At 42.8% G+C, this 27,979-nt stretch overlaps 1 protein-coding gene across 1 annotated transcript in view; it reads right to left on the bottom strand.

Moving 5' to 3' along the window:
- The window catches only part of dmgdh (dimethylglycine dehydrogenase), a 133,793-nt gene that overhangs the window by 60,620 nt on the left and 45,194 nt on the right, over positions 1-27,979 (bottom strand). The window contains exons 6-10 of the mRNA XM_048258942.1: positions 25,396-25,644; positions 24,809-25,007; positions 24,426-24,595; positions 15,511-15,664; positions 7,229-7,394 (exon numbers count right to left, since the gene is read on the bottom strand). Coding sequence (XP_048114899.1) covers positions 7,229-7,394; positions 15,511-15,664; positions 24,426-24,595; positions 24,809-25,007; positions 25,396-25,644 — 938 coding nt within the window. The remainder of the gene's footprint in view (positions 1-7,228; positions 7,395-15,510; positions 15,665-24,425; positions 24,596-24,808; positions 25,008-25,395; positions 25,645-27,979) is intronic.

The raw sequence follows: 27,979 nt of genomic DNA, 5'->3' as shown, positions 1-27,979 counted from the left end.
CAATCATACAATCAATGAGAGCATGTGGTTATAAATTCTTTGATGCAACAGTTGCTTTTCTGGACCAGTGAGTGACACAACTAACCTAGCAGCTTTTGGATGTGTTAACTCATTGAGTGCCGTTGAGTGCCAAAAACATAATATTACGTTTTTAGCTTTTTTTTTTAAATTACGAAACTAGACACTCTAACACACCTTATATGTGATTTTGGGAACTCTGTAATGAATGGAAATTAAATATATGACGATCGAAAACTCATGAAAACGCACAATCTGGACATTTTATCTGGGGTCGTATTCACAAAGCCTTATCTTCCCACTAGGAGTACTCCTAAATCGCACTAAAAGATTTTAGCTAGGAGTTTTCTCTTAAAAGTTATTTACAAAGCCTTTCAGACCTACTCTTAGTAAGGAAAAATGACAACTCCTAAACTAAGAGTGAGTCTTCGTTGCTATGGATGACGTTACTCATGCACGAGCTTGACTGAAGGGACCACCTTGATTGGCTGATGATTGTAACGCGGGAATGATTCCAAACACCTCCCTTACGATGATGAGTGACAGGTCTGAGAGTGCGCTACACAAGTAGTGCGAAGGACGGAAGATGATAAATAACTGACTAAAAACGCCTAGCCTAAATTAATAAAGAGTGAGGCAAAACAAATAGCCTAGTAGCCTAATGAAACATAGGCCTACGGATTGATGCAGTATCATTGCAACATTATTAAATTAATCTGTCACCATACACCAATCTGTAACCAAATGTTTAAGCAGGCAGCCACTTACAACAACCGGACAGACATAGAGGAGTATACAGACACTGTAACCTCTTACATCACCAAGTGCATCGATGATGTGACCCACACAAAAGACATCATCACTCGGGCTAACTGGAAGCCATGGCTGACAGGGGATGTCCTCAGGCTGCTGAGGGCCAGAGACAAAGCCTACAGAGCTGGGGATGAAGCGGGCATGAAAACAGCGAGAGCCAACCTGTCCCGTGGCATCAAGGAAGCAAAAAAGGAATACACTCACAAGATAACCACCCACTTCAAAGACAGCAGGAACGCACAAAGCCTATGGCAGGGCATTCAGGCCCTCACGTTGGGACTACAAGCCCCCGCCACAGAGCTGTGAGAGCAACATCCCTCTGCTCAACAACCTGAACCGCTTCTTTGCTCGCTTTGAAGCACAAAACAGCACCTGCCCACAGAAGACCCATCCCCTCTACATGAGCAGCCCCTGTGCCTCTCTGCCGACAGCGTGAAGAGGACACTTGCTGCTATCAACACCCGTAAGGCAACAGGTCCAGACAACATCCCAGGTCGTCGGCGCTGAAGGACTCTTGTGCGGGGAGCTTAAGGATGTCTTCACAGACATCTTTAACACTTCCCTGAAGCAAGCCATCGTCCCATCATGTTTCAAAGCTGCCACCATCATACCTGTGCCGAAGAAAACTGCTCCATCCTGCTTCAATGACTACCGCCCTGTGGCACTGACACCCATCATCATGAAGTGCTTTGAGCGGCTTGTCATGTCACATATCAAAGCCATTCTCCCCCACCCTGGACCCCTTCCAGTTTGCATACCCGAGCCAAGCGGTCTACAGAGGATGCAATCTGCTCTGCCCTCCACCCAGCCCTCACCCACCTGGAAAAAAGAGACTCATATGTGAGATTGCTGTTTATAGACTTCAGTTCTGCATTCAACACCATAATACCACAACAACTCATCTGCAAACTTGACAAACTGGGACTCAGTACCTACCTCTGCAACTGGCTACTGGACTTCCCTCTGTCAGAGGGCCCCAAGTAGTACGTGTTGGCAACAATACCTCAAGCAGCATCACACTGAGCACAGGGGCCCCCAAGGCTGCGTGCTCAGTCCGCTGCTCTTCACCCTGCTGGACGCATGACTGCACTGCAACCTACAGCAACAATCTTATAGTGAAATTTGCTGACGGACACAACTCTGGTGGGTCTCATCACCAAGGGCTTAATTTTAGACTCAATACAGGTTGGAGGTCGACCATCTGACCACGTGGTGCAGGGACAACAACCTCCTGCTGAACGTCAGCAAGACCAAAGAGATTGTTGTTGACTTCGGGAGAGGTCACACCCAACACCTGCCACTGACCATCGGACGGTGCTGTGGTGGAGAGAGCGAGCAGCACCAAATTCCTGGGGTGCACATCAGTGAAGACCTCTCCTGGACCACCAACACTGCATCACTGGCGCGAAGGCCCAGCGCCGCCTGTACTTCCTAAGGAAACTCAGGCGAGCAAGTGCTCCACCAGCCATCATGACCACATTCTACCGAGGCACCATTGAGAGCATCCTCTCCAGCTGTATCGCTGTGTGGGGCGGAAGCTGCACTGAATACAACAGGAAAGCCCTGCAGCGCATAGTGAACACAGCTGGAAGGATCATTGGTGCTTCACTCCCCTCCCTGAAGGACATTTACACCACCCACCTCACCCGCAAGGCGACCAAAATTGTGAGTGATGCAAGTCACCCGCTCACAATCTGTTTGATCTACTGCCCTCTGGGAAGAGGTACAGAAGCCTGCGCCCCCGCACTACCAGACTCACCAACAGCTTCATACACCAAGCTGTAAGGATGCTGAACTCTCCCTCCCTCCCCCCCCTCCACCCTCAGCTACATAACATCCTGGACATTGGACCCACAATGGCCGCCTGCACTACTCCACTTGCACACTTGAACACTTTACAACTTGGTGTTGTTGTCCTGAAAACACAACACTTCTGCTGCTCTTACATAACTTGCACCACTATGCCACTTTCTTTATTACTTAGGTCAAACAGAACTACCCAAGCCTTTTATTGGCCTGACTTTGCACTAGTATTTTATTGACTGTCTATGCACAATTTCAACCAAATTTTGCTGCTCTTATTTTTTTCATTATTATATGTGCCCTCTTATTTACTTATTTACTTACTTTTTTGTTTACTTGAATGTTATGTTTGCCTGTGGACTTAAATTGGTAAAATATGTCTTGTCTTCACCGTGGGATAGTGAGAAACGTAATTTCGATCTCTTTGTATGTCTGGAACATGTGAAGAAATTGACAATAAAGCTGACTTTGACTTTGACTTTGACTTTGATGCCTACGTGTGCAAAGAGGAGAACATTTTAATTTGATTCACAATGAAATGTTACATTTAATTTACATGTTAACAATGAGTAGTTTTGGTTGTTGTTGTGGGCGTTATTGCGTCCCTTTTATGAATGCAAAATTGTTCCCTCGCGATTGGAAGCTCCTGTTGCCGCATAGGCTACGCATTTCAAAACATCGCAACGTGAAATGCCACAAAAAGCTGTTTGTGAATAGGTCTTAGTGAGTTAGGAGTCCTCTCGAGTTCTTTTAAGCTGTCCCAAACTTAGGTGCTACTTTTAGGTCTAAAATGCTTTCGTGAATTACTTTTAGTGAAAAAAATTATAAGTCCTAAAGTTAGGAGTGACACGCCCATTATTTTTAGGAGTTGCACCTAAATTCGCCACTTAGGAGCTACTTTTAGCCTTAAAATTCTTTGTGAATACGGCCCCTGGACATTTTATCATAACTCGGTTGCCGCTTTGGGTCGAATCAGTGACGCATGCACGTCAGGTCAAAACCAGGCCATTTTCATGGGTCTATCACTAGGTGGCAGTCTCGCCATGTCTCGCTGATCACTTCCCGGAAAGTTTACAGGCAACACTTCATATTTCATGGAAGACGATATATCTCCATTTCTAGAAAAAAACAGTGATTTTGATGAAAACTAGCCACTGTTTAGCTTGGGATTTCTCAGGAACAGAGGCGTGTAGAAATACACGGTTTGCACCCACTGAGAGCTTAAAGTCTCACCTTTTAAATGAGCCATTGTATGTGTTCATAGCTATAACACAGAATATGCTGTGGCTGTACAAAAATCATCAACAATGGTCTAGATTGCTGGCACTCTAGGACAAAGCTTCCGAAAACAGCTTGGCATTCAATGAGTAAATAGAGCTAGTTGCACTTAGTTGTTAGCAATTGACCAGGTTGCTTTTTCAAATGAAATGCGTTTGTTATAGGCTAGCCGATTGTCAAAATATGGAAATTAAACTGGGTGCCTATACATATAGCCTACACAAACAATCTTAAATCGACATGAAAGAAAACAATATGCCTCAGCCTCTGGACTAAATAAAAACATGTTTTTGGGATAAACACTGATAGTAAAGGGGCCCATTACAGGTGTCCCCCCCCATATTGAACCATTAGCGCCGCCCCTGACTGTACTATGTCAATGGGGATCTGCTTAATGTTGGGATGAAACATGGCGTCCATGAAACACGTGACCACCTCGGAACCAATCATTAACGGGACAGCTCAGAACATTCGATTCTCCAGTTGTCGCAACTCTCTTTATAAACGGCTCTGGATGTACCGACGCTTTAGCGCCCACTTGAGGCGTATTTTCTTTGCAACATGCACATAAAAACATGGCGTGGTATGTACTAACAGGCCACACTTAGATTAAACTGCCTGTCGCAGGAGCTGAGAATGGCAATTTGCGCTTTTTCGTGTCATGTACAGGTGCTGGTCATGCACTTATATGCATTCATTCATAAGAGGGTCAGGGGAAATTGGGAGTTTCGTGGAAAAATTGCAAATCCAAATAGCGGTTAAAATTGTTGGTTTAAAGACAACTGAATCGCTATTCAGAGCACCAGTTTTCCTTCTTTGTACAAAGTCAAAATCAACCTTAGCTTTCACTAGCCTTTCTAATATCTTACTTTCACTTTCATGTCATCCACTTAAAGTTTCCTACTTGCTAGATTTGACAATTGACCTATCGCAAGCCCCGCCCATCGAACGCGGATGAGCCAATGGCAGTCCAGTAGCTCCGCACATGTAGACAAAGTTCGACAGCTTCACCTTACGGCTCCATAGAAATGCACTGGGAGCCGTGATTTTTTTCTGGTTTTATGGGATTGTATAGTGATGTATAGTGATGTAAATTGAAAAAGGACGGCCATGTGTGGGATTAACACCAATACACAGAATAACGGCTTTCAATCTTGATTATGCATTTTTGTAATTATGTTAAATTAGATTAAATTCTCTCCCAGCTCTCCCTTATTTTAAGCAAAGGGTTAAGTTACTCCTTAGCAAACCACAATGAAACAGTGCTCCACCACATCTATAGATTAAGCCAAACAGTTCCCAGCACTGCCAGCATTGTGTATAATATGATTGTCACTTTGAGGAGACTCGTAGACAACTAAGGTTAGCATAGTTAGCTAACCGCTGCTAACGTGCTAGCATCGCCTCATCAGAAAAGCATGGGGCTGTGCACAGTAGTGTAACTGTGATGACTCCTGGGCCTACTCAAACAGTTGTAGCCCCAATTAGGTCCTCATCACCCACTTATTGATTGAATGATTTCCTTGTTTTTTCCTTGTCACCCTAACAAGCAGCACCTGAACTCTGGCACTCCCTATTGGTTGTATCACCACATGTTTTGGTACTTGAACTCTTTCGTTTCAATTCCTTTTTTGAGCAGCATTTGTAATGCTACACAGCGCTAAACCCTATCCTTTGTTCTGTTCGCTAAACAGTTTGGACTGTAGTTTTGTTTGACATTCTTGTTTACTCTTGGCTTTCATACTGCTGCAAGTTGGCTGTTTGACTGGTGTGACTAAAGAATAAAAGAAACCTGCATCTACCTCCTGCATCATGGATGATTTCTTACAGTAATATTTATTCACCATAAATTAATAAAGTTGAAGTCGCTCTGCAATGTAGACTATGTTTCTGTTTATTTGCAGTACCATGTTCCTTACATGACATGACCTGGTGCCCTTGTAATATGCATGCAAGTATATCTAGCTATTAATATCAGTGAGTCCCTCTCGCCCCCTGTCTAAGTTTGTCACCCAACAAACCTAGATATTAATTTTTATACGTGTCTCCATGGCATACTGGAGTTGTTCAACGGATTCTAAATTAAATCGGGTCCGTAGCTCTGTAAAAGAGCCTCTTGGGTTGTAACTTTTACAGACAGGCTTACAGCTACCATTAAAGTTCTAGTCAACTCCGGTCTGAGCTGTTGGACTTAGCAACAGTAACTAAGGGGGGTGGGACTTCGCGAAATTAAATCTGTACAGCTGTATTGCCCTATAGCCTATGTGCACAAGTAATTTGAGTAGAACTTCTACCTTTCATAATCTCCTGGCTTTTTGACATCTTATTGTATTATTTCATGATCACTAAACGTTTGATTCTTTTTAATGTTGTCATCAGTTAACTTCATTAAACTGCGCTTGTGATTGAAGTATGCAGTTCAGTTGTGAACATTCACAAATTGCAGTGAGGGTGGAGAAAGACGCTGATTACCCAATGAGCTATAGTTATGATAAATACCACGTAAAATAATTACGCCACTGACCAAGAACAACCTAGTCTATAGTGAAAGGCGTATATAAAGTACAGCTGAAGACACACCGTCACGAGATGTAAGCATCCCTTACATCAAACAACTCCCTCAAACAACTCCTCTGTGGGATAAATATCCTAGGATTTTTTTTCAGTCATTCGAACATTATTTGCATAAGTGTTGCTTTTTTCAGGATCATTTTTCTATTGTAACCCCTTGTCAGTCAATAGTGCAAGACAAATAACTGTGTAGAACTGTTTTGAGACGGCTGGTAGTTAGTTTCACTCTGTCCATGAGTTCAAATAATAGGCGAGTGCAGAATGCATATAACTATACTCTGCTAGTCACACACAGGTTTTAGTAAAGCAAGTAGTCTACTTGTGGAATTGTGCAAGCAGACTCCTTCAAATGCGTTGACTGTCAAAATACTGACAGGCTGTATGCTGTTGCGCTGCTGGCTCTTCAAGCGAATGACAGATGTTAGTCCCATTGGTTTAAAGGATGTTACGCCCAAAAACACACCCATGACTGACTAAGATATGGGAACAACCCTTTTGAGCCCAGCGTTTGATCACAAAATTACATCATTAAATTAGCTAATGTGGACTGGACACGCCTTAAATGTTTTTAAACTTTGTGCGTCTGACCAGACGTTTCAGATCGCCAAGATAGGGCCCAGTGATCAGTTACTACCAAATGTCTATCGTTCTATCGTCTTTTCTCTGACGTTAGCCATTTCTCGGATTAATGTAATACTGAAGTGCAGTGAGTTCGTCACACATACAAAGTTTTTTTTCTTTTTACCTTCGGCATGGTGTTGGCAAAAAGATGATCAAGTAGTTTCAATGAATCCTTTCCTTTCACAATAAACTTTCCAAAAGGTGACAGATCAATTAATCCGACCTTCTCCATCACCAGCTTACACTCACGTCCCACTGGCCCAAACCAGTTGGTTCTGCGGAAGCTGGGGCTGTAAATCATGAGAGAAAAACACAATTTTTTGTATAACCTGCTCTGAATCAACATTTGACAAAGTACAGTTGCACTCATTTTAAAGAACATACTCAAGATATGCAACAAACAAAAAAAATATCTTGCAATGACACCTCGAGGGCTCTAAGTAGGTCATTAGATATTAGACTATTTTTAGGGCAAAAAATGTCATTACATGCAATGTTTGCCATTTACATTAGAAAATACAAACATACTTTTGGATATGTGCTTGTGTGTGTCTGACAGGAATGGGGAAAGAGAAAGAGAGAGATAAATGTAGACCAACAAAGAATTACATCAAGGATAACCTATAGATGAATTGTCTATGAATTACATGAAGAGCATTAATCCTTAGGCAGTGTAATTTTATGCTTTACTTTTAAGCTCTTATCTCAGCCTTTATATCAAGGACCAATAAGGTGTGTTTGGTTTATCTTTTCATGTTTATGCATTAATGTCATCAGGAAGCAGGCCAGTAGAAATATCTATTCATATATACAGTGATAAGTTTGGAAATTGATCTTAATGCCTTAATTAAAAAAATGAGGACAATCTTTAAGGACACCAATTTTCTTTGTGAATGAATAATGTATCGTAAATAAATAAATGTTGGTCTCGTCCAGTCCTTTGTCTTTCTGTTAAAGGAACACGCCACCCAATGTCAGTAGTAATATATGTTCTTACCTTAACTTTCACGAGTTGAGTCATACCTCTCCCGTGTCGGTACATGCACTCAAAGCGGCTCTGTGCTGGCTGGCTGGGCTGTGTTAGCATGTTGCTATGCTAGCGGGCTTTGCCGTAACTAACCGTAGAAGTAATCAAAAACATCCACGTTTTCCCGACTTAAATACAGTTGCACATTGCAGATTCTAAACTCTGTGGTGGATAGGATCTACAATTAGGTGTTAACAATACTACTACGCTAGGTCGAAGTACTCCCAAGTGCTATTGCGCCACACATTGTAGTTCTCCTGTTTATTCGCTTGGAAAATCGCCACATTTCATGTTGCGTGGCCGTAGACATTTCTATCAACTACTCGTGCACCTGTATTTAAGTCGGGAAAACGTGGATGTTTTTTATTACTTCTACGGTTAGTTATGGCAAAGCCCGCTAGCATAGCAACATGCTAACACAGTCCAGCCGCGCACCAGAGCGTTTGAGTGCACGTACCGACACGGGAGATGTATGACTCAACTCGTGAAAGTTAAGGTACTGACATTGGGTGGCGTGTTCCTTTAATTGGTCTGTGTATTTATACACCCCTCTGTTCCTTTGTCTCTTGTCGGTTCGTCTCTCTTGTTATGTACGTTTGTAAGTTTGTGACAGAATGTTTTTGTTTGTAGAATAGTAATAAAGTATGTTTGTCTGGAATCCTGCCTTTAACAAGTCTTGCGGTTGGGTCCTCTTGCCGAACCCTGACAATCAGTCTGTTCTCTTTATAATTTTGATCACAGACAAGTAATTTCGTTCATAAAATACAAAATCAAAATGAACAAAATGAAGAGGTTACCTTTATATCCGATCTAGCTTTCTCTTTCAACTTAACTGAACGTTTCAGGGAATGGGATCACCTGTTTTGTAATTTTACCCAGATACAACAAATGCTAGTCTTTTGATCGGCTGTTGGGTGGCTATTTATTGTTTGTTTGGCTGGTGAGTGGTTATTATTATACTTGTGGGAAATCCACTCGTATGCCTGCGCCTTGTCCATTAATTAGATATGCGGATACTTTGATATCCCTAGTAATTTTCCTGAAATACAAGATGTGGCTAGTCTAGCAACTCTCCATTGGCATGCTGGAAAAATGAAACTTCTATCAGGCCAATCACATGATGTATAGAGTCGGCGACGGTTCTGTGTGAATTTCCTGCTATTTGAAAACAAAGAAGATGGATATTGCTGCTGGTGAACAGCGGTCTTTGAATCGCGACTCGAGTTAAGCTTTTTTTAAATTAACAAAAGTTTGATCAACTAGCTCCGTGTGGTAGGAAAAGTTGTGCAAGCAACAAGGATGACCATAGTCTTCAGAGAATTGTCAAGCTAAGCCGATTCAAGAGCTTGAGGGAACTTCACAAGGAGTGGACTGAGGCCGGAGTTTGCATCAGCCAGCACGTACAGATGTGTCCAGGAAATGGGCTATAAGGGGCACATTCCTAGTGTCAAGCCACCTCTGAATCAGAGACAAGGTTAGAGTGTCTTACCCGGGCTAAGGAGAAACAGAACTTGACTTGCAGAGTAGTCCAAGCTCCGTCTCAGAGCTTGTTTTTGCCGCACCAGTCTACAGCCCAGTTGACCTCTTTGCAGTAATAAAACTCATCATTATCACTTATGAGGCCAATGATGGTGGTGTCATCTGCATATTTGAACATTTTGACTGAGTGGTGGTGAGATATCAAGTCATTAGTATAGATGGAGAAAAGCAGAGAAAATAGCACCCAGCCTTGTAGAGTACCAGTCAGTCAGAGGGCATGATGTACATTCTGCAAGAATGGCAAACATGGGAAAGTGAGTTACATGGATAGGATCTCCATCCCCAGATGTTATGTCACCACTGCCTTGGATTCCCTTCATGCCTGGAGAGATATCCACATATTGCCTCTGAGCAGGCCTATGGGTCAGTAGGCTACCCTTGCACAGAGAATTCCTCTGGACAAATACTACCTTCCTACCAGCCCATTCTAGAGTGGCGCCAAAGAGGCAGCTGTCCATGCCCAGGCTTGAGCTCTGTGCAGCCCTTACAGGAGCTCAGCTGGCAAGAATGCTTGGAATAGAGCTCACACTGGATATCCGCCATGTTTATATGTGGACCAATTTAATCACTGTGCTGTCCTGGATTACATCAAATTTGGGTTGGTATAAAGTCTCTAGGAGCTTACAGACCTCCAGATGTGACGCTATGTTCCCACAGATGCTAACCCAGCTGATGATTTTACACGTGGGAAAGCCCTCCTGCAGCTGTCAGAGCCATCATGCTGGAGTCAAGGCCCAGCCTTCTGTTGCAGCATCCTGACACCTGACACATATCCCCCTAGATCACATCTAACAGTAGCGATGAGGAAAGGAAGCCAGACATCCCATGAATCCAAAACTTCCAAGACCTTGTCGAAGCCAGATCGAAGGACCTTCATGGGGCAGCCAATTAGCAGGGCGATCCTCCAGTGGAAATCTATAAAAGTGTAGATGTAACGGATGCCAGCTAGCTTAGCTGTGCTTGTAGAGGTAAACCTCACTCCCCGACGCCTCAACAGTGCTGCTGGCATGCAAGCCAGTAGCCTGGGCTATTGGCTCAACTGTCAGCTCACTCGCCTCCCGATCCGAGGTGCTGCTGTTCGCGGGTTCGAGTCCGGGCGTGCGCAGGGCTGAATCGCGCAGGTTCAAGATGCTCATGCAGAGCCCTTTCTGCAGGGAAACCAGTGCCCTCTGCAAGCAGACTCCTCATCTTGTCACTTGAACTGGATGCTAAGGGCTCTTGCACAGGGGCGGAGTGGCAATCGGGACGGTCGGGAGTTTTCCCGGTCGGCCGGCCGAGGAGTGTGCGCGGTGCGGGCCGGCCCATAGAGCTTTTACCGCGGCCGTGAGTCGTAGCCTACATGATTTGACAATTTTCCGCGAAAATCTACAAGATCTTAAGAAGTCCAACCAAATCAAGAAGTCCAACCAATATTTATACCACTCGCTCACTGTCTATATGTCATTCATGGTTACCCTGCACACTCATCTCTCCCATGCTGATTTTTGTGTAGGTTAGCTTTCATTTTTTATCTTAATTCATGTTTTGTCTTATTCAGGCGTTACAGAACTTTCATGGTCACAAATAATAATAAAAAAGACAATTTAATTTGTTTGTTTGTTCTTAAATTAATGTAGGCCTAGGCTAGAATGGAGCAAAGCCTCCTGGGAAAGAGGAATGTATAAGTATAAGTATATATACTCTTTTGATCCCGTGAGGGAAATTTGGTCTCTGCATTTATCCCAATCCGTGAATTAGTGAAACACACACAGCACACAGTGTACACACAGTGAGGTGAAGCACACACTAATCCCGGCGCAGTGAGCTGCCTGCATCAACAGCGGCGCTCGGGGAGCAGTGAGGGGTTAGGTGCCTTGCTCAAGGACACTTCAGCCGTGCCTACTGGTCGGGGATCACGGCTGCCCCTTAAAGTGTTTAAATGTGTTTCTGGTTTATCCAATGAACTGATTGCAGGTCAAGTCTATTTACAGAAATGTAGGGGGATAAATGAGCGACCCCTCGTCTAATGGCATGACCCTACAAGCGATCAAGTTCGAGGAAAACTACAGGAATTTTGACAGTCGACGGATTTGCGTGGTTGCTTGCTGTTTTACACATGGATGGAAGGCAGAAAGGTTAGCGGAGCTAAAGCATTGACGTTATTGCTAGGCAGAAACTAGCACAAGCTTCTTATGTTGATATGTAGCCTAGGCCTAGCCTAATGACTAATTAGTGGGCCACTCAGGCTGATAAATGGTTTGTGGAACTCGTTGGAACTGTCTATATGTAAGCCTATATAAGCCTGCCTTAAGCGCAGGTCTCTACACTAAAAAAAAAAATCCAGGAGCACTTGTGCGCCCAAGTTAAAAAATTTAGGAGCACAGACACAAATTTGGGCGCACAGTCAGTTATGTACTTAACTTACACATAATCTAACATTACACTGCAGCTAACAGTTGGGGGGCAGCCGTGGCCTACTGGTTAGCACTCTGGACTTGTAACCGGAGGGTTGCCGGTTCGAGCCCTGACCAGTAGGCACGGCTGAAGTGCCCTTGAGCAAGGCACCTAACCCCTCACTGCTCCATTTTAACATTTTGTTAATTTAGCTAATCCAAATATGCCTATGGTGACCTATCTGACTGCATACTGAATACTACTACTAAAACAGTCCATTTGCTCTTCCACAAAACCCAACATAGTCTAATCAAGGATATATTTTTTATACTTTTATTTTTTATTTGAAATATCTGCATTGATGGGGGCAGTTAGGCAAACATTACTTACTACTACTTTCGTTTTGCACTTCAGCTTCAGTGTAAACAAACAAGAATGCGTGGAAGCCTGGAGTTGTCAGTAGCGTTCTACCTTTGAATAAAATGGGAGTATTACGGGGAGGCTACTTTTTTGTGCCTGTTAAGCTACAGCTATATTTTGCATATTGCAGCCAATACGTCAACTGGGCTAAAAGGCATGTTAGGTTACCTTTCCTTCTCTCACTGCATTCTCAGAATCTCATCCTGTTCCTCCTATATCCGATGAATTCGGTGGATAGAACTAATTTCTTCAATCTTTGCATCTTGGCTGGATAGTCTAACTTTCGCTTTTTTCAATGGCTCTTTGGATTTGATAGACGCGACTACTAGCGAGTCACAATGCGAAACTGCTAACGTTGATGGGAGGTGTAGTTTTTATGCTGCATTCGCGACATGATTCTATGGTTTCTCGATGTTGCGGTGTATTTTGTAGACAAACATTGACATGGTCATTCGCACCAGTGCGCCTAAATATTTTTTTGCACTCGCACGCAATCATTTTTACTCGCATGTGCGAGTGAAATGGGCGCACTGTAGAGCCCTGCTTAAGCGTTCTCTACAAACCTATTCAAAGTGCCTGGTTTTTCAATTATTTAATTACCTGAGTTATTAGGCGGATTTGTACACGCAGCTTTACAACACAGCTCTTTGAGTACACTTATGAGGTGGGCGCTTGAGACTGAGAGCAGGATTCACCACCAGAGACATTAACCAGGGTCGGATGCACTTTGTTTAAATGGTAGCCTAGGCTACATCATTTGACTCGTGGCCATGTTGTAGGCTACTTATACACGGCATCGCTGTGTTTGCAGTGAACTAAGTGTTTTTTTTTTTGTTTTTTTAATCAAAATGGTCGCACGCCACACTTTGCCATGACCTCCTCATGATTAGGCCTTCTTTTGAAATCAAAACGGAAACTCGCAGGTAACTGACTATGGCGTCACATATTGCCCCCGAGTGGTAAAATGTTTAATTGCTACCATACAGTGAAATTCATTTCATTGCTTCAAGACTCGCAATACTACGCAACGCAACCTGCATTAGTTTAATCGATAACAAATTAACGTGATTGACGAAATTCTTAATAATCAATTATCCATCGTTGATTAATCATGCCCATCCCTTATAGATAGATAGATAGATAGAGAAATTATAGTTATAAGAAAATAGGTCAGATTACGGATTTATCTAGCCTACTCCACTGCGCGTTGGGGAGTTCTTTGCCTCTCGCCCTTGTCCAATAATTTTGTGTAACAGGACACCTGCCGTTATCCCATACTTAGAGAGTCTATAGAGACCGCTTGTTGAATTCATTCAACAAACTTGCTTGCATAGTGCTAATCATTCTCAAACTCTTGAATGAAACAAAGTTTTATTTCAATCTGCTGCTTGTGTTAATGCCAATTTTGATCTATGAGAAACCGTTTGTTATTTCATGCTTGTCTTTTTTTGAAGTGCAGAGCGTTGCCAGATTGAATTTACAACCCCCCCCCAAAAAAACCCCAATAAAAGAGCGGTAACTGAATATTGCTACGCTAAGCCAAGTATTGCAGTATGTAGATGAGTAGGCTACTAAGGATTTGTAATTTCTAAAGGCTCACAAAAGGTTTTTTTCTCTGGCAAAACTACGGGCTGGGCCATTCACGGCTTAATTCCATAACTTGACTATTAGGCTACTTTACTGCGGGAAATCAAACAGGTGGTTTGTCATGATGTTTGTCACACATTTTTCATTATTCCTCCATAACATATCAAAAAGTCAAAAGTCAAAAGTCAAAAGTCAGCTTTATTGTCAATTCCTTCACATGTTCCAGACATACAAAGAGATCGAAATTACGTTTCTCACTATCCCACGGTGAAGACAAGACATATTTGACCAATTTTAAGTCCACAGACAACATAACATTCAAGTAAACAAAAAAGTAAGTAAATAAGTGAATAAGAGGGCACATATAATAATTGAAAAATAAGAGCAGCAAAATTTTTTTTGAAATTGTGCATAGACAGTCAATAAAATACTAGTGCAAATACTGTAAAATACTATAAAATACTGTTTGACCTAAGTAATAAAGAAAGTGGCATAGTGGTGCAAGTTATTGTAAGAGCAGCAGAAGTGTTGTGTTTTCAGGACAACAACACCAAGTTGTAAAGTGTACAAGTTGTGCAAGTGTTCAAGTGTGCAGGTGGAGTAGTGCAGGCGGCCATTGTGGGTCCTATACATATTGCATTATATCAATGACAGTCGGAAGCTCTCTGGTGGAAAATCCTCCATATCTGTGTCATCGCCTTGTATTCCCTGGCTTTCGACCATGTCGCCCTCAGTTCTGGAGTGGGGCGTGGCCAGCAACAGCTCATTTGCATTTAAGGCCCATTCTGTGGTCCCAAAAGCATAGTTTCCCAAAAGCATAGTTTCTATCCATAGTTTCTATAGCAATTACGTTAGTAGTGTCACTTCCAAATGTGAGTCCGTAGATTTGAGTTTTGCATGCACAAACACTTAAGTTTCATATTGTCACATATCACGTTTTTCATTTCGACAAAAGAAAAAATAAGAGCATATTTTTCAGCTCTTGACCGAATTAAAACCAAAAATCAACACCATATTTCTGTGTCATTTACGTGTGACTCAAATACAGTCGACTCACATTTGGCTGTGACGCTACCACAGAAGATGCATCGTAGTTAGCACCTATGGTTTGGGAAACGGACCCCTGAAAGGGACTGAAACTGGCGAGAATAGAGCTGATGATAATGTCTAATCTGAGAATTTTGCGCTTGCGTTTTTGAGCTTCAGGGACATGTTTTGTGCAACCCAAAGGCCTATTTTGACTTGTTGAAAAAGAAGTATAATACTATATATATATATATATATATATATATATATATATATATATATATAGTATAGTACTTTTAACAGTCTTTGTTGGGTTACCAGTGTTCATGACCAGTGCTTGTATGTCACAATAATTTCAGTTGCAACTGACCACTCAGCCATGGACCTGTTTTGTGTTTAAAAAATAAATTTTGTGACATGATGCCATCACTCACTGGTATCCTTTTTGGTCTCCAGGTTTGTAGAAATAGTGGGGCTGTTCCCAGCCAGCATGGAACCCCATGGAGGCCTGGTCCTTCAACAAGTCATAAACTCCACTCACTCTCTTTGTTGGCCGACCAGCAAAACGCTCTTCTTTAGGGTAACCCACTGAAAGAGAGGTGGATGGGAAAGGTTCAATCAAGTCAATGCAATCAAGTAAGAACTTATAACGAGTAACACATTTCTCCACATGTACAAAGAGACAGACAAAAGAGGGAAAGCAAAGTCTTTTATCTTGTAGAGGAGGTGGGACAGGCCTTCTTGTCTCTACTGGATGACTGGATGGTTTATCTATTACCTGTATCTAATCATTACTTTATTAAATTATCTGTGCATCCCCTGGATAGTTCAGCTGTTCCTCCTCCTACAGTTTCATTCTGGCATAATCTCAAAAGCCTCTCAAGCAATCATTTTGTCATCTTGGTAGAATCTAGACATTACAGCTCTGCACCCCGGTGACAACCAACAAGTCTCTTCTCAATCCTCCACCACTACTAACATCTACGTCACTATATGCAGATGACTGCAACATTTTCACTGAAAGATTAGTGTCCAATTCGATGAGCCTTTAAAAAACCCATTGCCTTGAGTAGACATGGTAGCATTGTTGGACTCTTTCTCTCCTCTTGAAGTTTCTTGACTTCTTCAGTGGTCATCCAACAACATGCCCTCTGGATGCCAATCCACATAACAATTTCCTTCGGCCCGAGTCCACATGAAAGCCTTTAGATCTGTCTGTACGGTATGACTGTGAGCCAGATCTGCACCTGATAGAGGTTTCAGCTCTGCTAGCAATAGGCCCTACTGTTTTTCGGGAGGGAGCATGACGGAATTTGCCATGCCTCCTTGAATCAGACAGGCCTCTACCTACCGAAGTTGCAGCATTGGCGTCACTCCGCTTGCAACCCACCACCTCCCCTTACACCTCCCGTCTTCCATAGTTCAAGAATAAAGGGGTGTATGGCGGAATCCAGCATGACTCCTGCCTGCGCAGTTGACTCCTGCACGATCCCACAAACCACTTCAGGACCCTGGCCAGAGATTTCACCAAACATGCTTTTCTATTATGCTATTATATCTGTTTGCAAATTACGGAATGTTAACTAGTGTAATGACATTAATTAAGGTGCTGATTCTGCTAAATTTTGGCACAAATTTAGAAACCATCGGGGTGCACTCTGTACCTCCTGTACAAGCTACTTTATTACTAAATTTAGGGCCTTATTATCGTGGTCTAAAATGCATGGTCACTAGTCAAAAGCTTATTTAAATTTAGTAGGATGTCCAGTCTGTAATATCTTGTGGGTTAGCATTAATGCACTTTACACGGTGGTTTGAACAACTGACCAACGTTTACTGAAGGCTACAAGAATACATCAGCACACACTCACATCTCCTGCTTCAGAACTTACTTCCTAGCTTACTCCTTATACTGAGTCATGTGACTTAGGGAACCAATCACATTTACTGTTACTTCACAGCATGAGAAACCCAGTCTATTACATTCCTCCCCTTTAGGTTTAAGACCAGTCTTACTAAAAATCAACCCTAAACTTACTAGGTCTTCTTAACACAGGAACAGTTACTTTAAAAATATTTTTTTCAACACAACTCATTTCACTGATTACTGATCAGGCAGTTTCTCGCCACTGGTCGATACTGGGTCAGGCAACTGGTGTAAAGTCTTTGTCCTCAAAAAGTGTGCACGGCTCCAGTTCCTTGAGTTCTCCTCTTCTCCACAGCATGTGGTCGACATGAGCTGACCGTTGTCTGTTTCCTTCCCAGACACGGTACAGTGGGTCCCATTTTTAAGAGGCCACTTCATTCACGCTTTCTGTGATCCACGCAGCTGCGTGAAATGTATTACAACTTTTTCGCTACGAGGTGGAAGTCCGCTGTAGCATTGCCGGTAAACAGGGCCGCACTGGGGGGCACTTGCAAAATGCAAGGAGACATGAATCAGCCTATATTTGCACGAACAATAACAGACAGAAGCTCTATAACTTGGCCCGTGAAAATCTAAAAAATATCATTTTAAATCGTAAAAACAAACGTGCTGGCAACAACTAAGCAGACATCCATAGACCAGGACATATGGCTATTACATTTGCGTAGGCTGCAGATAGCCTACCGGTAGTTTCAGTTTGTAGATAGGCCTATATTCTTTAAAGTTAATAGCAGTCTTCTCACATTCCTTCTCATTTCGGATGTAAAAAGCACAACAGTGCATTAGATTAGGCTATAATTTAAATGGACATTTAAACGCTATTTTTGGCCCCAGCTGTGGTGCAACTGGCTGGGGCACCTGCACCATACGCCGGCGACCCAGGTTCGATTCCCGCCCCGTGGTCCTTTCTGGATCCCACCCCAACTCTCTCTCCCATTCGGCCCAAAAAATATACTTTAAAAACGCTATTTTCCTCTTTCCATCTCGCAAACTACTATAGGCTACAGTATGGCACATTATCGTTCATCTTTCAGCTAATTCGCGAAATCCTCGTTATGATATTTATTCATTTCATATTCTTACAACATAAACAAATGTTGCGAAAACTCGCACTTTTTCCCCTTTCCGCAGTAATTTCATTAATTCCAATCGGAGGAAAGAAAGATACATGACATGACAGTGAGTATAGAGGGTAATATATAATATAATAAATAAATAAATAAAAGTTTTTGGGTGTTAGCAGTGCAAGGGCATTGATGAAACAGTGCAGGAGTAAATGTAAACAGGTAAACAGTGCAGTACAGTCAATGTATACAGGTAACAGTGCAGAACTAAAAAGTAAACAGGTAAACAAGTAAACAGCTAAAATGCAAATGCTAGACAGGAGGTGTAGTTTTGTTCAGCAGTGTTACAGCCTCTGGAAAGAAGCTTTACCTGAGCCTGCTGGTGTGGGAGCGCAGGCTATCACCTGCCAGATGGAAGAAGAGTGAAAAGACCATAGTTTGGGTGTGTGGCATCCTTGACAATGGCTTTGTACAGCGTTTATGATATGTGTTGAGAATGGATGGGGGTTGGGAGCCAATAGTCCTTTGGGCAGATTTCACTACTCTTTGTAGTGCCTTGCGATCAGCAGCGTTGCAGTTGCCATACTTTGTGAGTATGCTCTCAATGGTACAGCGGTAGAAGTCTGAGAGAATTCTAGGACATAGGTGTACTTTCTTAAGGGTCCGTAGAAAGTGAACAAACTGGAGGAGTTGAGAGACCAATAAAGATTTTCTGTGATGTGGACCCCAAAGAACTTAAAGTTAGACACACGTTCCACCTCAGCACCGCTGATATGGAGGGGGGGGTGTGCCTTGCTGTTGGTTCTCCTGAAGTCCACAATGATCTCCTTGATAATGGTCTTCTGGGTATTGAGTGCCAGGTTGTTTTTACACCACAAAGCTAGGTGCTGAACCTCATCTCTAAATGCTGTTTTATTCTCCTCTCTGATCAGGCCCACCCCTGTGGTGGGTGATAGTGGAGGAGGAGAGACTTCCTAATTTAACAGTCTAGGGTCTGTTAGTAAGGAAGTCCATTATCCAGTTGCAGAGTGAGTTGCTGATGCCAAGCTGGCTGGCGAAAAAGTCTGTGTAAACGTTTTGTGACCATTTAAGCGGTGAAAACAGACAAAATATTTTATCAGATGTGCCTTTTGTTTAGACGGCGACAGCGTTTTGGGGGCTTAAAAACGCAAAAAAATGAACCCACCCTCCAGAGTGGAAATCTTAAAGACGCTCCACCGTCGCGTTCCCGTCTAAAGGGTTGAAAACGCAAAAGTGTGCTCTGAGCTGCTCACGCTGGCTATCCGCGCATACGCGTTGACGTCATATCCATGTGCAGTACAGCCAAACAACAACAAACATGTTGGATTATTTCCATCAGTCGGACATTCAAGTTGCCTTAGCTTAGTTTTTCGACTGTGGGCTATTTCGCGCTACTACGGAGAGAAGTAGAAGGGAGTTTCAACACATGCGCGCTCTTGGTGTTGGGGCAGCCGTAGCCTACTGGTTAGCACTTCGGACCTGTAACCGGAGGGTTGCCCTTTCGAACCCCGCCCAGTAGGCACGGCTGAAGTGGCCTTGACCAAGGCACCTAACCCCTCACTGCTCCCCGAGCGCCGCTGTTGATGCAGGCAGCTCACTGCGCCGGGATTAGTGTGTGCTTCACCTCACTGTGTGTACACTGTGTGCTGTGTGTGTTTCACTAATTCACGGATTGGGATAAATGCAGAGACCAAATTTCCCTCACGGGATCAAAAGAGTATACTATACTTATACGTATGGCAGTGCTTCACAGTGCCACCTGGCATGCATAGGCCTACTACATCAAATTTCACACACTTTTGCGTCACCGTGTGCATGCAGATTTTCACCCAAAGACGCTCGTCTAAACGCAAAATAAAAAGTGGGAATGCAACGGCACTTTTGCGGATTGTGTTCAGATCATTGTTGTGTAAAGCTAGCCTTAGGCTACCTGCAGAAAACGCACCCAAGCACGTTTTTTTGTTAGGATGACAGTGGAGGTGATGTCCTGACAAGCTGGAATAAGTGCAACCAGCCAAACGCAATGATTAATCATTATGACTTTCAAAAAACAATGACCTATCTCTCACCACTGCTCTGGGGCTCGTTTCTAGAAAGCGTTGTTTGCTAACTTGCGTGGTAGTTCGCTCCATGGTTCTTGGATTTGGTGTTTCTAGAAAAGGAAGTTTGAACTCTCAATCGCAAACAAGGACGCAAAATTTGGTCGTTTGAACTACTGCCCCAGGGCAGTCGCACTTGTGTCGTTCCTTGTTAGTTCCAGTTGTTGTCCTGAGCGCCTAACCAAAAATCACAACTGTCTAACCAAAAATTGCGAAGTGGATGTTTATCTCGTGACTCAATGATTGATCCTGTAGCTTTATTTTGATTAAGAGACTGACTCATTCTTGCTATTTATGTTGAATCAAGTTTTGCCTTGCTTTTTGATAAGATAGTATTATAATCTTCACAGACTCTTAAAATCACCACAGTGAGAAATGGTGTAGTGGCTAAAGCAGTTGTTATCCTAGCGTTGTGGGTTCGATTTTCTTATGATGTGAGATTGTCCTCTTGCTTCTCGCTACCTGCAGGTGAACTAGTGTGACAAGTAGATTCAATTGTTTTTGACTGGTGTCTTGTACCTATTGGTCTCTCAATGTAGAGTAACTATACATAAATATATATGGTCAAAACCTATTGTTGTGTCCCGTAGGCCTACTCTCACTCCGAGGTGAAAAGAAGAGATAGGATGTGAACCCCGGCCGAGCGTGCAGTGCACCGACGCGCTGCCGTTAAGCTACGAGATAGTTGGTAACATTTGCGATACCCAGAAATTCGTCCAGGCTATATATTTTTTCCAACATAGATATTTAACACAAATAATGACTCATATTGGTCGGCTTAAGTTAACTGTTTTATATGCTTGCAAAAGATTTAGGTTTTTGTTGATGGCAATGACAATGCCAGCATTAATCACTCAGTTTAAATTAGAAAAATACGGAGCCCCGGATATGTCATGGGAAAAAAAATAATAAGTTGTGGCCACGAAATAGCAATTCGTTCCCACAAAGTACTAATTTGTGGCCACGAAATATTCGTTCCCACGAAATAGTAATTCGTTCCCACGAAATAGGTAATTTGTGGCCACGAAATATTAATTCGTTCCCACGAAATAGTAATTTGTGGCCACAAAATATGTATAGTCTAACGTGCACTGGACAGCTGGGTGAGCAAATCGAGCGCCAGTAGAAGCCTGTCGTGTCTTTTCTCATCACTCCCCACCAGCTCTCAATTCTCTGGTTTGCAGTAGGGTACAACCGGGACGATTGAAACGGGGACTTAATGAAACATTCGGTTTTCTCCGAGTGCAACGATGATAGACAGACATCATTTGGACAAAACATAGAGCATATTAACCTCTGTTGCTCAGCCAAATGCCATCCTGTTACGTCCTGTTATCACGGAGTTACAGGCGATAAACGATTTCTGATGGTCACAAGTTTACTTCATTAGCGGTTTATTTTTTTTGATTGTTGAGTGTTTTTCATTTAAAGGTTTGACTTGCTTATTCAGTAGAGCATTTAGTGCTCTCCCCAATCCCAGACGTTCACATTGCATGTTTGTTTGTAATGGATGCAAAACAGCCTATAATGCTAAATGTCTATGGGGGGACGATTGAAACACCTATTTCATTTGTCCCGACCAGGCAGTAAACCCCATTTATTCTAAGTCAATGCACACATATCTGTGTTTATACTATATTTTATGCAGGTGAGACATGGAAAAGCAGTTTTAGAAAGGCTATCAGGTAGGGGGTCGAGTTTTGCCATGTTAACCTATGGAGACTGACGGCCTGTGGGTCATGAAGGGCACTTATTTGGATGTGTGGTGGCTTTAACCACATAAAAACAGAGTGAAATAACATTTTGTACTATAGAAACATTATATAATTCGAAACATGCATTATTCTAGCTATATTAACGGCATAGTGCATGCTATTTCCATAACCGCGAAATACGCGCATCACCATGACGGCAATAAGTTGTTAACCGACATGAACCAAGACATATAGCCCAGCAGCAATCTATCTAAAATAACACATACTTGATGTACCATTCATGGTATGTCGTCAAATATTGAAGTTGTGGGAAGTTTACATAATTTAAGCTGTATGTTTCATTCGTCCCCCATGCTGTTTCATTTGTCCCAGCCAGGAGGGACGAATGAAACCTAACGCACGTTCGACTTCTCCTTAAAGAACTCTTGAACGGTTTTGTTCAGAGCTGTAAATGCAACTGTATTTGACAGAGGACAGATGTAGGTTGCTAGTGACAAAATATTAACTTTCAGTGTTTTACAATGTCTTTGTAAATTACGTTTCATTAAAAAGTGTTTCATTTGTCCCGGTTTTCCATCAGCCTCGGCGTTGCTCCTGACCGTCCATCTATCTTGGCACAGGTCCTCGGGTCAGCGCACCTCTGCGACGCGACGTTTTACAAAAGATAGAAGTGCCCGAGATATGATTTCATCAGCGCGCGGTGTATGCAAATAATAACAAAGAAATGGAACAGTGATGGGTGTGTGGGTAGAAGGCGTGAGATGAGATGAGGATGGGGAAAAAGTGAAAGTGGGGGGGGGGGGGGGGATGAAGATTCACCTCCAGCTATCTGATGCATGTTTTAATGGAAATGTTCACGGCCGCCTTATAAAAAAACGCAAACGAGAGAGACACGTTCAAAGTCGTTACCTCACGCGGTGCAGCGACCTGGCTCTTAATAGTCTGTGGAGATGCCTCTTGCTAATAATGAATCCCTCCAATGCCAGGCTTTTCAAAATGTCTTTGTATTTCATTCCCAGCCCAAAATAGCACTCTACCATACTATCCCTGTCCATTGTGTGACAGCGACTGTTCCTGTTTGAGGAGTTGCGCTTGATTTGCTCATCCAGCTGTCCAGTGCACAGCCTATAGGCCTACCTATTTCGTGGCCACAAATTACCTATTTCGTGGGAACAAATTAATATTTCGTGGCCACAAATTAGTACTTTGTGGGAACGAATTGCTATTTCGTGGCCACAACTTATTATTTTTTTCCCCCATGACATATCCGGGGCTCCGTAGAAAAATGTCGACATAGGCCGTGTATTGACCTCTCCGGAATAAGTCCTCCGAAACATCCGGATCCACCCAACTTCCGGGCGTTGAATGTATATGGGAAATAACATGGCGTTTCGAAATATCATACCTGTCAAACATCTGTAGGTGGCGAAGTAGAAAAAAATGGTGGGCCGATTGGCCTACATTTCTGCCATCTAGTTTCCACTGGATATTTTGATTGTCAGTGCCGTTAAAGTAGAAATATATCAGTAAGAAGCACTAAGCTAACGCACGCTTCGGACGCCGCGACTGCCCAAGTCAAGGTTGCATAGCAACGGCAATGTTTCATAGTTTGTCTTCACCGAAATGGCGTTCGTGGCACCAGAGCCTGTCTACGGAGGTGGCACTAATCGTCATGTTTGATAGGTTGTTAATACATTCTGAAAATGTTACTGTTCTGATCAAGGTCATGCAAAATAAAGCTATCAACTCAATACGACTCTGCCTCTGATTCCTAGTCTGCTTATCATTATCTGTTTTTCGTGAAAAAAAAAATCTTGTCTCGTCATGTCTTTAGTGTCTTTGTCGGCGATTTCTTTCTTTTTCAAATATCTCAATAACAGCCAACAAACTCTCAGCACAGTCAAACCAAAGTTAAGTTGTGTTGAAAAGAGGCTGAACCTTGCAAACGATTTACTGTTAGACCACTGAAATCACGCGTGAATCAAACGTGAAAATGACCATCACGTTTGGTTGTGACTGGTTGTGAGCGAGATCTAACGCTCTCCTCCGCCCACGTACATCGGAACTAGCTCCCGGTTAGCATTAATAATCGTTTACTACTTTAACGGCACTGACAATCAAAAAATCCAGTGGAAACCAGATGGCAGAAGTATGTAGGCCAATCGGCCCACCAGCTTTTTCTACTTTGCCACTTACAGAGTTTGACAGGTACGATTTTTCGAAACGCCATGTTGTTTCCCATAGACATTCGACAACTGGAAGTTGGGTGGATCCGGATGTTTCGGAGGCGGGACTTATTCCGGAGAGGTCTATTACACATTGCCACTGTTGGAGCAAACTTCCAAGGTTGCGACGCAAGTTAGCAAATTACGCTTTCTAGAAACGAGCCCCTGAGCGGTGGAAAAGCCTTTTGACATGGACACATCACTGCCAAACTCGGGGCCTCTTTCTCAAATTTCTGTGCGCTATTACCCATGATATTATGTCCATGATATAATGCCAGTAGCATTGCCCAGAACTTACCTACGTTGTTGAAGCCATATGATTCCCGGGCTTTATCACACAAATATGACACAGTACTCCATTTTCCATAGCGGTTAGGATCACACTCAATAAGGTCATATGGAGGTTCTCCAGCCACGATCCAATCACTTAGGAACTTCCCAATTCCTCCTGCATGAATGACTCCATACCTGACGAAACATAAAATAATGAATTAATTGATTTCAAATTAGCTTTTTTTATATTTTATATTACTTATATTAGTTCCAGTAAGAAAAGTATCTATTGATTAAATAACTGTATGCAGTTCATTTATTTTGTTAATTGACATTGTATTTCTCTAACTTCAGAAGGATTAAATAAATTCTTACATCCACTGTATTTCAATTTAAATCTAGACTAACCCAAATCCAATAGCTGTCCAGTAGTTGCGAGCCCCCTGGTGTGGACCAACCATGGGCGATAGGTCTGGTGTGTACGTGATAGGGCCAGACACAATATTTATGATGTCAGCATTCTTAAGCACTGGGACCATCTCCATGGCCATCTCGACATGCTCCATGATTCTGTCCAGGTCTGACTCAAACAGCTCCTTGCCAAAACCTGTAGTCACCAATCGTACAGTTGGTATTATTGGTACGAATCTGTGTCAACAGTTTTACCTGCCCCATTATGACCACAACATTGATGGTACAGTTATTAGCATTGTTTTTTAAGCAGATGAGCCACATGGGTTTGGATACCATTTATGACAAATATTTAGGAGCCTGTGAGGTGCACCCCCTGAGAAAGCACTAGCGGCACTGAAAATCACATTAAAAACACATCTGGTTCTTATTTGTAAAAAATACAAAATATATAGTGAAGCAATAATAATATTAATACTATTAATAATAATAACATAATCAATTTTCAATCAAATAGTGGAAATGATGGAATTTGCAAGCCCTGAGTTCAAAGACAGTTAACCAACTATACAAAATAGACTTACCTGGTGGTACTCCATCCCTCACCCAGGAGTCTTGCAACTTCATCTTTTCCTCTTGCTCATAAGGGCCAAAAAGTAGCCCATCCCTTTCTTGCCGCAGGTAGTATGACCCTTCCAAGTCACGGATAACTGGTAACTCTGTCTTCAAAGCCTTAACCTCAGGCACTGTTGCTGTGACAACATACTGGTGATGGACAGGTATGGTAGGGTGCTCAAAACCAATCATCTCACCCAACTCACGAGCCCAGAAGCCTAAACATCAACCAAAAAATAAAGAGAATAAAAAAATAATTAACTTACTAAACTTCACTTGCCTGTTACCTTAGCAAAACCTCTGATTTAGCATATAGAAACTTAGCATTTAGCAAGTAGCCAGACATGGTTGGTTTGTCAAATGGGGTAGCACCCTACTAAAAAAAACAGTCATTCTCCCAAGAAAATAGTCCCCTCGAATACTATAAATCATTGTTGCATGCTAATTCATAATCATTTGAATGACTGTGCGATCTAAACGCATGGTCACTGGCGAATAGCTTAAATACATTTAGGGGTTTGTCCAGTCCACATTTGGGGTGGTTTTGTTATCAAACATCGGGTGCTTGGCGCAAAAAGGCGGTTCTTATGTTTCTTAATCAGTCATGGGTGTGTTTTGGGCGTAACAATGAAAATGGCATCTGCCATTCCCTTTAACAGCAAGCAGCGCAACTTCAAACAGCGCATCGGTATTCTGATAGTCAGTAGCAAATTTGAAGGCCGTATGGAACAGGTACAGTATGTATACAGGACAGGTATTTCACTAAACCATGCTTTACTAACCTAGCAGAGTTTTGCCTATACACATCTGACCTCGTCTATTATTTGAACTCATAGGCAAAGTGAAACTAACTTCACCGTGGTGTCATAGTCAATGACAAAACAGTTATACACAGTTAATTACTTTCTTTTTTTATAAAAAACTGAAAATGCATATTTCAAATACTGTCAATTGAAATACTGCCCATCTCAGGTTACAGTCTGAAATTATTTTTTATTAATTGTATTAATTATTCAATTATTCAGACAGTACTCCCACACTTTCACAAATATGTGGACTTTCCAGGGGAGAAAACATTCTAGATCAGGTCTACTCAAACATCAAACAGGCATACAGAGCTGTTCCCCACCCCCACCTGGGAAACTCGGACCATCTTTCTGTTATGCTAATGCCATCTAACAGGCCACTGTCAACGAGGAACAAACCATCTGTGAAGCAGATCAGAACCTGGCCAGAGGGGGCTACCCCAGCGCTGCAAGACTGTTTTGACTGTACAGACTGGACTGTTTTTAGGGAGGCTGCCACTTCCAACCAGCATGTCAATATAACAGAATACACTGAGTCTGAGACGGGATACATATCCAAATGCATGGAAGATGTGACAGTCATAAAACACATCACCACAAGGGCAAACAATAAACCATGGTTCACCAGGGAGGTATGTGAGCTCCTAAAAGCTCGGAATGTGGCTTTCAAGTCTGGAGACAAAGAGGCCCTCAGAACTGCCAGGGCCAACTTGAACCGGGGCCTGAGAGCAGCAAAGCATGCCTATGGACAAAAAATCCAGTCACACTTCACTGACACAAAAGACCCCAGACGCCTATGGCCTACACCCCTACCGTGTGAGGACAGCACAGGCTTCCTAAACTCACTCAACTCATTTTTCAGCCGTTTTGAGGAAAACAACAACACCACTCCAACAAAAGCTCTACACTGTCTGGACAATGCAACACTTCAACTTGACCCTGCTAACGTGCGGAGGACCCTTCAAAAGGTGAACCGCAGGAAGACTGCTGGTACTGACAATATACCTGGGCGTGTGCTAAGATACTGTGCTAACTCACTCACAATGTTCTCACAGACATCTTCAACATCTCTCTGAGCCAAGGAATCATACCAGAATGCTTTAAAGCCACTACTATCATACCGCTACCAAAGAAATCACCAGCCACAACACTGAACGACTACCGGCCTATTACTCACATCCATCATGGTAAAGTGCTTTGAAAGACTGGCTACCTGCCAGATTTGACCGTTTCCAGTTTGCATACCGTCCCAAGCGTTCCACTGATGATGCCATAGCATCCCTCAGTCTGGCTCATCTGGAGAACAAAAACAGCTACGCGCGGATGCTGTTCATCGATTTCAGCTCTGCCTTCAACACAGTCATCCCACAACACCTGGTGAAAAAACTCAGTGCTGTAGGCATCAGCACCCCACTTTGCAACTGGCTACTAGACTTTCTCACCAACAGACCACAGACATTAAGAGTTGGCAAAAACTCCTCAAAGACCACCCATCATGAACACTGGGGTCCCTCAAGGATGTGTGTTGAGTCCTCTGCACTCATGACTGTTGTGCCAGACACAACTCAAACCACATCATCAATTTTGCAGATGACAACAGCAGTAGGCCTCATCAGCAACGATGATGACTCAGCCTACAGAAATGAGGTACACCAACTCATCAACTGGTGTGACACCAACAATCTGCATCTCAATGTCAATAAAACAAAGGAAATAACTGTGGACTTCAGGAGAAATCACAAGCCAC

The sequence above is a fragment of the Alosa alosa genome, chromosome 12 (genome assembly GCF_017589495.1).
Source record: "Alosa alosa isolate M-15738 ecotype Scorff River chromosome 12, AALO_Geno_1.1, whole genome shotgun sequence".
NCBI classification, from domain to species: domain Eukaryota; kingdom Metazoa; phylum Chordata; class Actinopteri; order Clupeiformes; family Clupeidae; genus Alosa; species Alosa alosa.
Note: the sequence above shows the minus strand (reverse complement) of the source record. Positions and strands in the feature narration are given on the sequence as shown.